The 17,401-nt window shown below is 38.9% G+C and overlaps 1 protein-coding gene across 1 annotated transcript; it reads left to right on the top strand.

Moving 5' to 3' along the window:
• The first annotated feature begins 1,477 nt into the window (after positions 1-1,477).
• LOC132791101 (uncharacterized) lies at positions 1,478-11,775 on the top strand. Its single transcript, XM_060799905.1, has 4 exons — positions 1,478-1,722; positions 1,780-2,784; positions 3,010-3,061; positions 3,131-11,775. The coding sequence occupies exons 2-4, from the start codon at positions 2,313-2,315 to the stop codon at positions 11,265-11,267; spliced, it is 8,661 nt and encodes a 2,886-aa protein (XP_060655888.1). The 5' UTR covers positions 1,478-1,722; positions 1,780-2,312; the 3' UTR covers positions 11,268-11,775.
• The last annotated feature ends 5,626 nt before the right edge of the window (positions 11,776-17,401 follow it).

The following is a 17,401-nucleotide window of genomic DNA, read 5'->3' as shown; positions in this document are numbered from 1 at the left end:
CTCCGCCTCTCTCTCTTTGACTCCTGGATATCTCCGCCCAAAATCCACATCGGTTGCAAATTTTTTGTTTTGCAATTTGCATTCCGCATTTGGCATTTGACTTTGCATTTGCATTTGCATCTGAATGTGGCTCGCGTGCGATGCATGAATCATTCATTGTTACTCGCTTGTTGCTGCTGCTGCTGCTGCTGTTGCTGATGATGATGATGATGATTCAAGTATCGATTTGCATTGATTTGCATTTCAATTGCACTTTTTCGACACTTTACAATGGATTATTTTTTTTGCAGTTGCATCAACTCAATGAGATCCCATCCAGACCGATGCCCAACCCAATCTGAACCGATCCAAATCCAATGTGATGTGATTTATTTATGGTTGCATTACACTTTCAAGTGACTTGATTGTTTGTTGCATACTCGTATAATGAGGCTTTTTGTTAGTAATTGTTTGCATCTAATGATAGCCCTCGACATTTTGATATATGTAATGCGCACAGATATAAACAATATGATGTGTGTTTTAATTGAAACAACTTCAAGCTGTCCCATTGACAAATGCCGGTTGCCTCTTTTATTCATCTATCTGTCTCTCTGTCTGTATGCATATTTTTCCACATTTTCACATTTTTCTACTGGTGCAATAAATCATAGCGAAATCATAAAACAATATGCAGGCTCAGTCGCATTCAAAGTGCAGCGGCAATCATTTTTTGTTTGTGGGCTGCCAGCAATTCTCTTACACAAAAATAAATATATCTCCTTGGGCATAAAGTTTATGATGTTAATATATCACTACTTAAATAAAACTTAGTAGTTAACATTAATATATTGTCTATATTTCATAAATTGAATGAGGGTGTTTTTATAGTCGCTTTTTTCTCTATTCTAATGCATTTTTGTTGTGTGTTTTTTGCTGACAAATTCGGTCGCACATATTGCAACACGCTTTTGTCGGATAGATGGAAAAAACCACAGTAAATCCACGACAAGCTACAAAAAAATAATAAAACATAACCAAAGCCATGGGAAAGCAACGCAGCAACTCCGTTGAATATTGGGTATGCAAATTAATTTTTTTTACCTACGAAGCACGCTTCACCCTACACACTTCACCCCTGTTGTGGGGTTTTTTATATGTTTTTTTTTGTTACTCACGATCTGGGAAGAGATGTTACGGCATGGTGCCAGAATATGTAAAAATAATAATAATAAAAAGAAACATGAAAATATTCTTTGTTATAATGATAACTGCAACTGTTAGTCTAGGCATTGCAGCTGCAAAATATTCTGCTAGTTATACATTTTCTTTTTAAATCTAAAACCGAAAGTGAAAACATACCTCCGATAATATTTTTCTTTTCAAATATAAAACGATGACAGTTTAAAAAGAAGAAGAAATCGTTTTCATCAGTCATCAGTCATTAATGTAAAGTAAAACTGTAAATTGACATCGATTAATTCTTCCCATCTCTAACTTCAGTGACAGAAGTGAATTTCTTTGTTTTAATCAACATTCTTAAAATAATTTACTCGCGTTATTAAGTTAGTGATTTATTACGAACATATTTTAATGATGAGCTCGCCGTTTAATTTTGATGACCTCTTTCCACGTGAAGAAAACAAAACGCCGTCATTTGAAAATTTTCTGTGTGATGAACTTAAAACACCGACACATGAAAATTCCCAATGTGATGAACTTAAAACACCGACAAACGATAATGTAATTTTGTGTTTCTTAAATTGTTTTTCAAATAATTCTTAACTGTATTCACAACAGAATTGTCCGGCTTCAAATGTGCACGATGTTGAAACTCCAAAAAACTTCCCGGAAAAGAGCTTCTGAACTCTCCCAGACCGGGAAATATGGTAAACGTTCCAGACTTCCTGAAGATAAAAAATTGTCTAATGGATGGAACTTAAATTTGGAAGAAACAGCACCAGAATTTCCAGAAGAACCTTTGCAAATTAATGATGAACTTGATAAGGCAATAAATGATGCAATTAAAGATGTGACAGAACCAACCGAAGCATCTTCTGGATGGTGGGAGCAGTTCACCGAATATCTTTCGAAGATGGATTCTCCAAAGTCTCCCAAAGAATCTGAAGTGATTGACCAAAACATAGAAGAAACTAAAGGCAACTTTGAAGACAACAAGTTTGGTGAATCTCTGAAAGTAGATTTAAATAATGAATTTGAACAAATTTTAAAATCTACGTCTGAGCAAATGGATAACAAAAAAGGATGAATATTCTACGAAGAAGGATACGCCAAAGCCTTCGAAACACACCGATTCGATTGACCAGGATGTAATGAAAAGAAATGATCCATCATCAAAACAAGTGAAGAGTAGTAAGGATATTAATGAAAGCAACCCTGATGTATCGGTCAACTTAGATTCCATATTTGGATTACCAGATGCAAAACATAAAAGTGCGCAGAAACAGAAAACTATCTTCGAACGAAAGCCTAAAGATAAGGAGGTCCAAAAGCCCGTTATTGAAGATCAGCCATTTGAAGAAGATAACGAGCCAATGAAGGAATTTTTGGCAGCATTTACAAAATTTGCTCCTTTGCAACAAAGGGAAAGCCAAGTGCCAGATAATGCAGAGATTGGAGAGACAAACAGAGACGTAGACGCCGAAAGCAAGCTGGAAACAGGAAATTCGAAAAATTCATCGGACTCAGAAGATTTCTTGAAGAACATTGATAGCTCTGAGTCAGCGAAGGAATCATCGTGTTCTGGCTCGGAATCTGTAACCGATTCAAAATCAAAGAAAAAAGGTAATGCATTTCTTTCTTATTCCAAACTTTATTTTATTTCATTTTCGTAAGGATAAATATTAAATTGGATCAATTGAATTCCTCTTATTAAATTTAACTTCAATATTTCACAACAGTTTTTTATAGTGTTTATTGTATCTATATACATATACTACTACTTGTATATACTCTTTGTATGGAAACTCTTTTTTATATATTGGTGTTAATGTGTTCTTTTTATTATAGCTCGAAAACGGAATGCAACTTCACCATCTAGTTCTAGTCAAGGAGAGTCCAAGTTAGTCACCAATTAAAATTAAGTTTTCTCATATAGCTCTACTAACGAATAACTCTTTTTTTTAAATAGCGAATCCAAAAGTAAAGAGAATGCCCAAGATCCTTTTGCATTAGTCGAAGCATTGCGAGAAATGGAAAATAAAGAAAAAACTGGCGGCAAGCAAAAAAAATCAAAGAAAAAACGCAAAAGCAAAAGAAAGTGGAACAGCTCCTCAGATTCAAGTTCTAAAGGAAACAATAAACGCTCTAGAAAGCACAGCGACTCGGACAGCGATGATTTCCTTACGTCCCGCAAATACAAATCAAAACATAAGGCAAATGTTAGGAATGGCTTGGATTTCTATGAAGATGATAGTGTAAGTGAAGATGATAGATTTAGCTCTGATGGTTTCGGTTATAATGAAAAGCTCAACTCGGATTTTTCAAATGCAAATCAATTAAACGAGTATGAGGAGCTGTTCAATAAGATGTATCAGATTTTTGAACAGGTTCCCAGTCGCTACAAATACGAAATGAATACTGTGCTCTATCCCACTCTAGTTGTGGTTTATCTGCGCATGATTGCCAGCGGCAAGTTTCGACGAGGCAAAACCTTTGTGGAGTCCTCGATGCGTTCCTTAGATCACTCTCTAATGCCACGTATCGATAAACTAATGACGCTGCAATGCTCAGCCGATCTGCCAAAGAAGGCCAGAAGATTGCTCGCTGGCGAGCAACAAGCTCGGGTTAAAGTAGTTCTGTGTGAGCAGAGCTACGAACTGCTTATGTCCTTCAAGAAAAGCTGGGCATCCTCAAAGCAGTCTTTATTCGAACAGCATTTCGAACTGATTATCAAGGAGAACAATGGAGTACCGTATCAGCAAATTGGAATTGGTTGCGCCCCCTTAGATAAGGTTTATTGGGCCACAGGCGAAGCAGTCAAGGAGCCGCCACCGCAAAGTCCTCGAGCAGCGCGACGCAATCGCTTGAAGAAAACCAAACTGTCACCTGTTAAGAACCAGCACATGCCCATTGGCAATCGTCTCTATACTCCAATGCCCAGACGTTGGGACTTGGAGCTGCAAAAGGACGATGAGGAGCATCGAGTGCCTTTGGACAAAGATAACTTGCCATCGATTTATATCCATGATGTGCGCGAGAAGACTGAATCTGTCATCTGTGCCACCCTCTCTAGCAAGGCCACAATGCTGGCCATTGGCACTCAGTCGGGTGCAGTCCACGTCTCCTCGCTGACCTCTACAAAGCTGGTGAAAATCAAGTCGGCCAAGAGCTTGGAGAAACTCGACACCAGCACTCCGGGTATAGATGAGCGCATGATGGACGCGTCGAGTGAAAGAATGATACGTAAACTCTATGGACATCAAGGATCTGTTTACAGCTGCGCCTTTGAGCCACATGATCATTTCCTGCTGACTTCGTCCCAGGATCGCACTGTGCGTTGTTGGTGCCTCTTCACGTGGAGCTGTGTGGTCATCTATCCCGGCCACATGGCGGCCATCTACAGCGTGTGCTATGCGCCCCAAGGCTATTACATTGCCACCGCCTCTGAAGATCGCACGGTTCGCATTTGGACACAGGACAGTCGGAAATCACTTTGTGTGCTCGTCGGACATCTGGCCGAGGTGAGTAACTGCAAGTTTCATCCAAATAGGCATTACTTGGCCACGGGATCGGCCGATTGCACTGTTCGCTTGTGGGACATTATTAAGGGAGTTCAGGTACGACTTTTCACTGGTCACAGAGATGGCATCACTGCTTTGGCCTTTTCAACTTGTGGACGCTACTTGGTCACAGGTTCTAACGATCATTATATAGTTGTATGGGACATCGAAAAGGAACACTTGGTGCGTGCTCTGTCCTATCACACTGCGGGCATTAATAGCATTGTGTTTGCCATGGATAACAAGCTCTTTATGGTTGGCGGACAGGATGGCGAGTTATCGATTTGGAACTTCGAGCACCTGGTTCAGGAATACGATTCGGATGAGATAAGGAAATTGACGAACTCGAAAAGAAAAAGCTCGAAGCTTAAGAGTGACGATTTGCTGGTCATCTCTTACCCCACCAAGGAATCTCCTTTCTATGAGCTGCACATCACGCCCCGCAATTTATTACTTGCGACTTGTATTTTTAAAATGGAGGCCCCTGATAAAGAGTCTGACATGAACAAGTCTACTGATGATGAAGAGCTTGCAATGATTAAGGCTTACTTTACGGCGCAATCGAATCGTGAAAAGGTAGTTATGAAATCGACTCGTGATGAATGTGGTTTGGACATTTTCAAATCGTTGATGGGCTATAAAATTGAATCACCAGAAGATGACAGCCCAGAAGCAGAAACTGTCTTAGATGACGTGGTCGATACATCTCTTAAAAAAGAGTTCCATTTGTCAAACGAAAAGCTTTGTGAATCTTTAGATATCATTTTGGATGACTTCGATGATATAGTTGATGAAGATAAGCGAAGTGTTGTTAAAGTATTTAATAATGAAGGCTGCAATAGTAATGCTGATGCAGTATTTGAAGAAACATTTAAGGAACAACAGCAAGAAGATGTAGTTATTGTTGAATCGACCAGGCTGGACATAATAGCAATACCAAGCGAATCGCAAGTGAATAATGAACAATTTAAAGGGTATTCGACAGATTCAAGCACGGAAAGTGAAGATGTTTCAGACATAAGATCTCTAGAATCATCTGACAGTAACAATCTTCAAACTCCCAATATAATTACGAAGAATTGGGTAAACAAAAATCGGATAGAAGAATTAAGAAAACGCCAAGAAGGTAATAAAAGAAAACGCAAGCTTCCACTTAAGACAGTGAGAAGGGAAATTCTTTCTCGTGGCAAAAATCTCCAATTGCTTCAAGACAATAACAACATAGGTAATCAACAAGTACAAAATATTTCTCAACAAAATAATACTGTATCAAAAGTGTTACCACCTACAAAGGAACTAAAGCAATCAAACCTTTCAGAAGTTGATTCATATGGCACCAAAAATGTTAACAGAAAAGTCCGTAGACCATTTTTAGGATATAACGATAAGCAAGTTGGTTTTAATCATGGAGAGAAAGAGAATCTAATAAACAAGGATGCTAGAAATGAAAACAACGCAGTTCCGAAGTACGAAATGGATGAATGTAAGCCAATTCCTCATATTATTCATGAAACTATTGATTTTAAGCAACCAGGAATTGGAACTGAGAACAAACCTCTTCCCAAACTCAACCAAAAACCGAATGTGGAACATAATTATGCTGGACAAAACCAAACTAGAGAATACTCTGCACCTCAAAGTGTCAATTATCTAAGAAACCAGACAGCGGGAAATCAATATAACACAACTCAGAAATTCCAAATGGTACCATGTAATCCACGTCTTGATCCTAATCGAAAAACAATTGTGGGAAATATAGCGAGTGGTCAAAACCAAACTAGAGAACATCCTGGATATGCTGGTAAGATAATTAGTGTAAATAAGGAAGCTGGAAATCAAGGAAGTATGGTTTTGAAACACCAAATGAAGCCACAAAATCCAGGATGTTCTGTTAATTATCTAAGAAACCAGAGAGTTGGAAATGAAAACACGATGTTCCCGAAATACCAAATGGTACCGAGTACTCTAGCTTTTGATCCTAAAACTATTGCTGGATTTAAGCGACAAGAAATTAAATGTGAAAACAAACCTTCATTAAAATTAAATATGGCAAATAATTGTACTGGACTAAATCAAACTAGAGGATGTCCTGGCAATCCACTAGCTGTAAATCAGAATAGGATAATCCCGAAATACCAAATGGTAACACGTAATCCATTTCTTGATCCTAATCATAAAACAATTGCTGGCTTCAAGCGTCAAGATCATAGATTCGGAAGCAAACCTCCTTCACAAGTAAATATGACAAATAATTGTAGTGGACCAAATACCATTAGACAATGTCCTGGCAGATATCTAAGAAACCAGATGGTTGAAAATCAAAATAGGATGGTCCCGAAATTCCAAATGCTACCACGTAATTTAGCTCCTGATCCTAATCGTAAAACAATTGCTGACTTTAGGTATCAAGAAAATGGAATTGGAAACAAGCCCACTCCAAAACTAAATGTAGAAAATAATTCTGTTAATCGCAATCTATATAATCACAATATTCTTAATGTCATGGAGAGCCATGATAAATCGCACACAATAATTCGCTCAAGTAATGAAAATGGCTATAATAGTAATAATATGGTAACTACTAACAAACACTTCTCGGACAATGAAAACACTTCAGATTCAGATTCCAGATCTACAGAATATGAATCTTCTTCTGATGAAGTTGCCGAAGATATTTCGACGAAAGATTCAAATTCGATAAATGCATTTTTTCCTCAAAAAGCAAATAGTAAACAAAACAGAAAGGTATCAGATGGAAAACCAGGAACAAATGAAGAATCCGATTTAAGCACACAAAGCGAGTATTCGGACTCTAGCGAAGTAGAAGAAGAAGTGCCTAAACACAGTGGGCCCGCTTTTATTCCTCAAAATATGAGCAATGAACGAAACAAAATCGACTCTGCAGGAATAACAGAATCATCCAGGCATTATTCAAAAGATGGCGAATCTTCAAATTCTAGCTCTGAGGAAAAAGACATCACAGATGATCCTAATGAATTATCTATGAAGGACAAGGAGCCCGCCCAAAAAGTAAATAGAACAACTGGAAAGTCCATGCATTATTCCACAGATGACCACTCTTCAGATTCCAACTCAGAAGAAGACAAATCCTCAGATGATACTGAAGAATTATCTATAAAAAATGATGAGCATAATCAAAAAGTATACGGAAGAACTGGAAAGTTAATGTTCGAAGAAGAAGATAAAGCTTCAGATTATTCTGAAAAATTACCTATGAAGGAGAAAGAACAAAATGAAAAAGTATATACAAGAAGAACTGGAAAGTTAATGTTCGAAGACGAAGCCTCAGATGGTCCTAAAGAATCATCTATTAGGGAAAAGGACAACAACACTAAAGTGTATGGACGAGGAAAGATAATGTTCGAAGAAGAAGAAAGAGTCCCAGATGAGTACAAGAAATTACCTACGATACACAATAACGAAAATAAGAAGGTATATGGGAGAGGAACTGGAAAATCTATGCATAATTCAACAGATGACGAATCATCAGATTCTAATTTAGAAGAAGGAGAAGTCTCAGAGGATCCACCTATAAAAGAGAATGAGCCCAATGGAAATGTATCTGGAAGAAGAACTGGAAAGTTAATGTTCGAAGAAGATGACGAAGCTTCAGATCACACTAAAAAATTACCTATGAAGGCGAAGGAACAAAATGAAAAAGTATATAAAAGAAGAACTGGAAAGTTAATGTACGAAGAAGAAGACAAAGCCTCTGATGATTCCAAAGAATTATCTATGAAGGATAAGGAGCACAACAGAATAGTATATGGACGAGGAAAGATTATGTTCGAAGAAGAAGAAAGAGTCCCAGATGAGTACAAGAAATTACCTACGATAAACAATAACGAAAATAAGAAGGTATATGCGAGAGGAACTGGAAAATCTATGCATAATTCAACAGATGACGAATCATCAGATTCTAATTTAGGAGAAGGAGAAGTCTCAGAGAATCCACCTATAAAAGAAATTGAGCCCAATGGAAATGTATCTGGAAGAAGAACTGGAAAGTTAATGTTCGAAGAAGATGACGAAAAATTACCTATGAAGGAGAAAGAACAAAATGAAAAAGTATATAAAAGAAGAACTGGAAAGTTGATGTTCGAAGAAGAAGACAAAGCCTCAGATGATCCCAAAGAGTTATCTATTAAGGACAAGGACAACAACAGAAAAGTATATGGACGTGGAAAGATAATGTTCGAAGAAGAAGAAAGAGTCCCAGATGAGTACAAGAAATTACCTATGATAAACAATACCGAAAATAAGAAGGTATATGGGAAAGGAACTGGAAAATCTATACATAATTCGACAGATGACGAATCATCAGATTCTAACTTAGAAGAAGAAGAAGTCTCAGAGGATCCACCTATAAAAGAGAATGAGCCCAATGGAAATGTATCTGGAAGAAAAACTGGAAAGTTAATGTTCGAAGAAGATGACGAAGCTTCAGATCATACTAAAAAATTACCTATGAAGGAGACGGAACAAAATGAAAAAGTATATAAAAGAAGAACTGGTAAGTTAATGTACGAAGAAGAAGACAAAGCCTCTGATGATTCCAAAGAATTATCTTTGAATGATAAGGAGCACAACAGAATAGTATATGGACGAGGAAAGATTATGTTCGAAGAAGAAGAAAGAGTCCCAGATGAGTACAAGAAATTACCTACGATAAACAATACCGAAAATAAGAAGGTATATGGGAGAGGAACTGGAAAATCTATACATAATTCGACAGATGACGAATCAGATTCTAACTTAGAAGAAGAAGACGAAGACTCAGATGAACCACCAAAATTACCCATGAAAGAGAATGAACACAATGGAAATGTATGTGGAAGAAGAACTGGAAAGTTAATGTTCGAAGAAGAAGAAATAGAAGATAAAGAAAACTCAGATATTCACAAGAAATTAACACCAATAAACAAGAAAGAAAACTCAAAAGTATCTGCAGAAAGAACTGGAAAATTCATGCATTATTCAACCGATGAAGAATCTTCAGATTCTAATTCAGATAAAGATGAAACCTCATATAAGAATACCAATGATCACACCGAAAAAGGAAGAAAAACTGGAAAATCGATGCATTGTTCAACAGACGATGAATCTTCAGAAGATGAAGTATCGTCAGATGATGATCAAGACTTATCTATAGAGAATAATCTTCAAACCGGCAAAGTAACTGCAAGAAGAACTGGAAAATTAATGCTCGAAGACGAAGAGGAAGATTTTTTGGATGCTTGCAAGAAATTACCTATGAAAAAGAAGACAGATGATGAATCCTCACATTCTTACTCAGGAGAAGACGAAGCTTCAGAAGCTTCAGATAGTTCCAAAGGATTTTCTAACAGAAGCAATGAGGAAAACGGAAAGGTATTTGGAAGAAAAACTGGAAAATTCATGCGCTCTAAGAATTTATTAGAAGACGAATCAGATTTAAGTCCGCCAAGTGAGTTTTCAGATTCTAGCCGAGAAGAAAACGAAAAGCCAAATAAAAAATTATCTGGAGGAAAATCTGGGAAATCCCTGCCCCCTAAAAGTTCATCAGATGAAGAATCCGACTTAAGTCCGCCAAGCGAGTTTTCAGATTCTAGCGAAGTAGAAGAAGAAGCACCAGATGTTGCTGGAAAAAAACCTTTGGGGGGAAGCGAAGAAAATAAAACAGTTTCTACCGGAAATACTGAGAAATCCATGTCACCCATGAATGCAACAGATGACGAATCCGATCTAAGTCCGCCAAGCGAGTTTTCAGATTCAAGCGGAGTAGAAGAAGAAGCACCAGAAACTGTGAAATCCATGTCAGATGACGAATCCGAGTTTTCAGATTCTAGCGGAGTAGAAGAAGAAGCACCAGAAACTGTGAAATCCATGTCAGATGACGAATCCGATCTAAGTCCACCAAGTGAATTTTCAGATACTAACTCTGACGACGACGAAGCTCTAGAAGATGCTTCTGAAATGTCCACAAGAGTCGGAAGTTCGTCCGAAGATGACTCGGATGATCGCAATGTTGTGGATAAAAATAGAAGCAATGAAGATAAAGAGGTGGACAAAGATATATCCATGGATAAGAACTTAAGATCAATAGAAGATAAAGAAAATATCACCTCAGGGTTAAAGCAATTTGAAAACTCGTCTAGTAATGAAGTTTCAGGCGAAAACAATATTGAAGATAAGTCCTCTGACGATGGTAACAATATTTTACATATAGAAAAACCGAAAGAAGACTTCACAAAAAATAAGCATTTAGCAAGACAAGAAATTAAAGAGAATATAACTAACGTATTAATGCAACTTGAAAACTCAGCTTATGATGAAGCTTTAGACGGAGGCAGAACAGGAATAGGTGCAAACTCATCCGAAGATGAATCTTCTAAGAATTCCGACGATGGTCTAAATATAATGAAACAACCAAAGCTAATGGAAGGCGTAACCAAAAGTTCAACGATAAGCGAATATACGGAGAACAAAACTGAGGAAGAGTCCCCAGGTATTGGCAACTCAAATGTCGACGACTTCAAGGATTAGCAAGTGAACTCAAATAATGAGTGAATCATTGCAACACAAGAGATAACAAAAGATAGCAGACAAACTTTTGGATGAGGCCAAAATTTTATAGCAAATATAGACGATCGGGAGAGCGATATTAAAGGTATAACTGAAAAGAGGAAGGAAGAATCGAAACAAGATGAAGGCTCACCTAAGAATTAAATTTCAGATGAAATGTAAATCCAGTTAAAAATAATTAAAATTAGCTGCAGCGAAAATTGTGAAATAAAAAAAGGAAGAATATAGAATTGAAGATCATTGAGAGGAAGGATACCAGAAGAACAGATGAGCAGTTGAGAAATTCTTCGATTCATGTTCCGATAGAAGTTAAATACAATGAAATTGAAGCTTTAGATTGCCAAGGAAAGTAATACTCAAAAGGTATTTTAGTAGATTTCTATTGTCAGTGTAATATATGCAGATATTGTAACCAAAAAAGATGAAAATAAAAGACATAAATAATTCGTTAGCCTCGACTACCCCCAAAGGGGCAGCAGCAGTAACAATTTGACAGTTTTTCGAAAAAAAAAACTGGCCATGCCACGTGCAACGCCCACCAACAACCGCCTCTGCCCACAACAACCGACTCCTGCCCCAGCTCAGCTCAGCCACAAAAGGCGTGCAAAATTTATAGAGGCACGCATTAAGAGACTCGGCTCGGGCTGGCACGATGCGGCACGCTCGACTAACTGCGTCGCACTTGCGACTCGCAACTCGCGATGCCCACGGCTAGCTCCTGGATAGTGTCTCCTGTTTATGGTTACCTCCTGAACAACCCCACGCCAAATTTGCGACAGGACAATATATTTACGCAACTTCTTATACTGTGTTTTCTGTGGTGGTTGTTGTCGTTGTTGTTATTGCTGGACTCGGCAAGAAAATACAAAAAAAAACAAAGTACGAATACAAGGTAGAAGACGAAGAAGAAGAAGCTCAAGTGTCCTGGCTCCTGTTGTCATTGTTCATTGCTACAACAGTTGTTGTTGCTGCTGGCAGCATCTTGTGCCTCGTTTGTAGCAGTTATCGTTTTGCTCCTGCTGAGCTGGCCGCGCGAAATGAAATTGTTTACTCCACTGTCATGTGCACGTGAGACGACGGCAGCGACTACGACAGTGCCGTGTCCTGGCTCCCAGCTCCCGGCTCCTGCACTCCTTGCTGGCCACTTCTGTCCCTGCTGCTGCTGCTTCTCTTGCTGTCCGCTGGCGCTATCAAAAAACGAGATTTCGTTTTTCTTGTTTTCGTTTTCTACTCCCAAACAAAAAAAAATGTGAAAAAGCAAAAGAAAATTTCTTCGTAATAATTCTTTTCCGCTCGGATAAGGTGCGATGGGTAGAAATGGTTTGTCGAGAATGTTGCGGGGTGTATTCCGGGGGCCGGGGGTTCGCCTGGGTTTTTGCCCCGTAATTGTGCGCAATTTTTGTGGCGTTTTTGTTGCCCACTTGCCCGCAGTTTGAGCATCTTCTGTTCAGCATTTTCCTTTCAGCTTTCACATTTCTTTAGCTATTTTCTTTCATTCTGTTTTTTTTTGCTGTGTATTTCGACATTTTACTCGTCTTTCTCTCGCCCTCTGTCTCTGTGGCCAATTGTGTCCTGTTTCGTATCGCCATTTTGGTCTGCACACACACTCAGAAAGGCATTGTACACATGTGACTCATACAGCACACACATGAGCGATTGTCCGGAGTTCAGTTCACTTCACGACTCGTCCCTCGTTTCGGTCCTCGGCTTTTGGCCTTAAGCCTTGGCCATTATTCATGGGGCTTATTAAGGGACAGCGCGTAAAACTGTCGCACCATACAAAATAAACACAGCACAGTCCATTTAACCGATTTCAGGGACACACTGCAGAGCACTGTGCAGAGCAGAGCATAAAATAAATATAAATATTTATAAAGAAAACAATGTTCTGTCCTACGCTGGGGGAGGCGTGCGTCCTGCTGCTGATGATGAGCAAACAACTTGAAGCGCAAGCATTTTAATTTACCATTTACAATTTACAATTGTCGCAGCCTGTACTTGTCTTCTGTGTGTCCTTCTGCCAGTCTCCAGTGGCGCGTCGAGTCCTGCACTTGACAGCCAGTCACAGTCCTCTACTCGACTCCCCCAACATTTTTCACCCCACATCTTTCTTTCTCTCTCCCTTTTTGTTGGCCAGGCAATGCACTCATTAAACTTAAACCGCATATTAGCAGGCCATAAATACAGGATGTGTTTTTGGACTCGTCACTTAAATATGATAAATGCGTATATTGTATTACATTTGGATTTAGGGCAACGCCAAAGACAATAAATTTGCCAGGACACACACCGATAATTGCACACATGCTGCGCCTGCGCCTTAACTCTCTCCAACACTATCAAACGAATGCCAAAAACATATTGCCAATTTATAACGGTAGACACCGAAGCAGTAATACACTGCATTTATTATTTGTGGTTATATATGATGTGTTGTCTTTGTACCTATCAAAAAATTGCAATACTATGTTATATAATTTTAAATAGATATAGTTTTGTGTAAATAAATTGTTGTTACTCTTTTTACCTTCACTGAAAAGTCGAAGATATAATTAAAATAAATAACTACAAACATATATTTGAATTTTCTTTACAAAATTGTATACATTTTTTATGTTGTACTTTTTGAAATGATATTAAAATAATAATAATTACAATATTACACAATTTCTCATTACATTTTATCATTCTTGGAAATTCAAACAATTATTCGAAGCAATTAAAATGTTTATTAATATTTAATTATATTTTTAAATTATTATTTTCTTTATTTATATTTCATTTATGATCTCTACATTATTTTTGTAATATTTTGTAATTTTTATAATTTTTTTTTTTTATATATTAATTATATCGAAATTCTTTCAAAAATTAGTAATACATTTTTTGTTGCTTTAACACCAAAATAAAATTAATAGTATACAAATTACCAAAATAAAGTGAGAGTATATTAAATTCATACCTTTGCCGAATTCAGGAATTATTGTGCACATTTACGGGGAGGGCATGGAATGCAACCCGTAATTACGGAAGCGGACAACATGCAATCCGCTCAGTTGTCCAGCAGTCCAGTTGTCCAGCTGTCCAGTTGTCCACTCGTCCAGTTGGCTCTTCGGCTTTGGTGTGTCGTCGATGCAACGTTTGCCAAATTTACACAAATTCCAATTGCCAGGCGTGCTGCTGACTACCGGAGTTGGGAGTTGAGAGTTGGTAGTTGGTTGTTGGTTGCTGGCTGCTTTATGAAGATTGGCCTGAAAACGTGTTTTGGCCTGGCCAATAACAAGAGCTGGCCAAAAACTTCTACCACCGCTCTTCGAGTCGTCGATTATTATGGGCAGCGGTGCGCTGCAATTATGTCGTCCAATTAATATCAACACAGCGGGAGGCGGCGACATGAAGCTGCGGGGGGAATCACAAGACTCGCAGAGTGAGCATGGAGAAGAGGAGAGTGGAGACATTTTGTAGTTTATGCATAAGCTATTCATACAATTTATTGTCTTTGATGGCATTCATTGAGGCAAGAGACCACCCGTTGGCATTCTGGCTGAACTTATGCAAAATGCAGCGATCGAATTTTTCGATTAGGCGTAAAAATGCTAAACATACGTCGGGATCGCGCTGACCGTGCATCAATCAAGCTGTCAATATGCCAATATGCGAGTCCAAGTCGCTGTCGCAGTCGCAAGGTGTCTGCATAATTGCGGTGTCCAAACTTAAAATTTATTATAATTTCCACACTTCACTCATAACTCGAGAGACTTGCTGCATTGTATCGACTGCCTCTTTTTGGTGTGTCGTGTAAGTCTCAGTGTCATTACTTTGATAGACATTGACCAAGTGGCAGGTGCTGCTGCTGCTCTTGCAACGTGACATGCCGCAGGCTGCAGGCAGCAGCAGCAGCAGCAGCAACAGGACACCGTCTGCCCTTTAATTAACAATTAAGTTGCAGTTTTACATATTACAAAGTCGCCTTTTAATCCAGTCTCCAAAGTCTCTGAACCTGCTCTTCGCCAGCTTATTGAATTACGCATTCAGCTCATTTCTCACACGTTGCGCATAAATATTCAAGTGAATGCCCCAAAACACCCATTGTGCAGCTGCAGCTGTTGATGTTGTTGTTGCTGTTGCTGTTACTGCCACTAGCCGCAGATCAGACGACAATGATATGGGTCGCCAGCTTATCTAGGACTTGCGGCTTTTGGGTTCATCCACTTGCCACTTATCGCACAAGCTGCTTTTAATTGAATTGGCGCTGCGCTGCATTAAGTCCACCTCAGACTATCGCACTATCATATATATATATAAGCATTTTTGCATGTGCCATTGTAATTTTATTAACATGTTAAGAGCCACACAGTAATTTATGCTTTAAAGCCAAGTTCGTCTCCAATTTCCAGTTGAGAAAAGTACACAAAACAGCCTGAGGGTTGGCCAAGTGATTCGCTGATGGATTACAAGCAAATTGGCCACAGCTCTCCTCTGCTCTGCTCTGTCGTAAATTTTGATGCAATTTTAATGAAATTAATGACCTGACACAGTGGCAAAATGCAACGCAATGCGAAGGTTACGTTCAACCAGTTAATGTTGCAAGATTATGGGGCAGATACTTAAGTGTATCCCCGAAAAGAAAACAAATTCGATGAAAGCACATAACATTTTGTGCAGTTCATAAAAGGTGATGAAAGTGTCTCGAACCTCTGATAACCCTTACCCAAGAAAAGACCCTCAAATAGTGCTCATAATAATCGGGTATTTTCCAGTGTTTGCCCCTCAACTTTGCGCGTTTAATATGCAGTTGAGAAACGCCTTAAGGTGTGCTCTTATCGTTATCGGTATCGTTATCGTTATCCCGACTGTGGCTTTCACATTGTAAATGATATACGAGTCGGAATACGGATATGGCGAGTTCTATTTCCATTTTGGCCAATTTTCTGAATTAAAATTCTAAGCATGGCTCGCTATGATAATTAGGCTTTGGCTGTACAATTTGAAAATGCATTTTACATTAACTTAATTATTTTCCATGGCGAACGCGACATGAGAATGTGAATGCGAATGCGAATGCGACTGCGAATGGCAACTGCAATTGGCCAACATTGTTTATGAGCCTGCCACACGCAGCACTCTATAGAGAGAAGGGCTCCTCCCTCTCTCCCCCTCTTGAGATAGTCACCACTGATAAGAGGCAAGTTGTATCTAGTTTCGTATAAGCATTATTTTCATTTTTATGTTCGACTCGGGGGCAGTGCCACAACAATGTAGCTTGCATGCAACGTCTGCTGTTGCGAGTAGAAGTAGAAGTAGAAGTAACGCCTAATTATGGGGCGGCAGTTATCGCCCGCAAATCGGCCATCAAATATGCAACATAGCGAGTGCATAGATAAGGCCACAATAACTGAAACGAAAACATAAATTCGCCAAGATGGACGAGCTGCAATCATGAAATGCAACCACAAAGCCACTTGCTATAAATCCCTCGACAATTAACACATTTTTCTACTCGATAAATTAAATATGATTCAGATGGGTTTAGAACTCAACATGTGGTGAATACGTATAAAACTCAGTGCTCTCACCTGCAACTCCCACACTCTATTCTCTCTCTCTCTCTCTAACTCTGTCTCTGTCTTGCTGCTCTCTCAGCATTAAAATCGATATGCGTTGCATGCAAAGTTGAGGCAGCTGAGTTTACTCCGTCGAGTTGATACAACCCAAGGCACGGTCCTCTGATAGCATGACGACATGGCAGGGCGCACAGGAAGCTGTAGCTGAAGCTCAAACTGAAGCTGAAGCTGTAGCTGATGTTGATGTTGATGTTGATGTTGAGCGTGGGGCAAAGCGACAAGCGACGCAACATGCGCCCGGCATTATAATGCCAGACGCGACACAGACCGACAGAATCCCCCATATATAGTAGACGCGTATGTATAACAGTAGATACACACATACTCCCATACAGAGAAAGAGAAAGAGAGAGAGTGAGAGAGACACATAGACAGGGGGCAAACTGCTGAAACGAACTGCTGACTGGCAACGTTAAAACCGGTAAATCTTCATAGAGTTTGCTGCGTACGTTGCTCTGTCCTGTTTAAATA

This window comes from Drosophila nasuta, chromosome 3 (assembly GCF_023558535.2).
Source record: "Drosophila nasuta strain 15112-1781.00 chromosome 3, ASM2355853v1, whole genome shotgun sequence".
NCBI lineage: Eukaryota > Metazoa > Arthropoda > Insecta > Diptera > Drosophilidae > Drosophila > Drosophila nasuta.
This window is presented reverse-complemented; position numbering and strand designations above follow the sequence as displayed.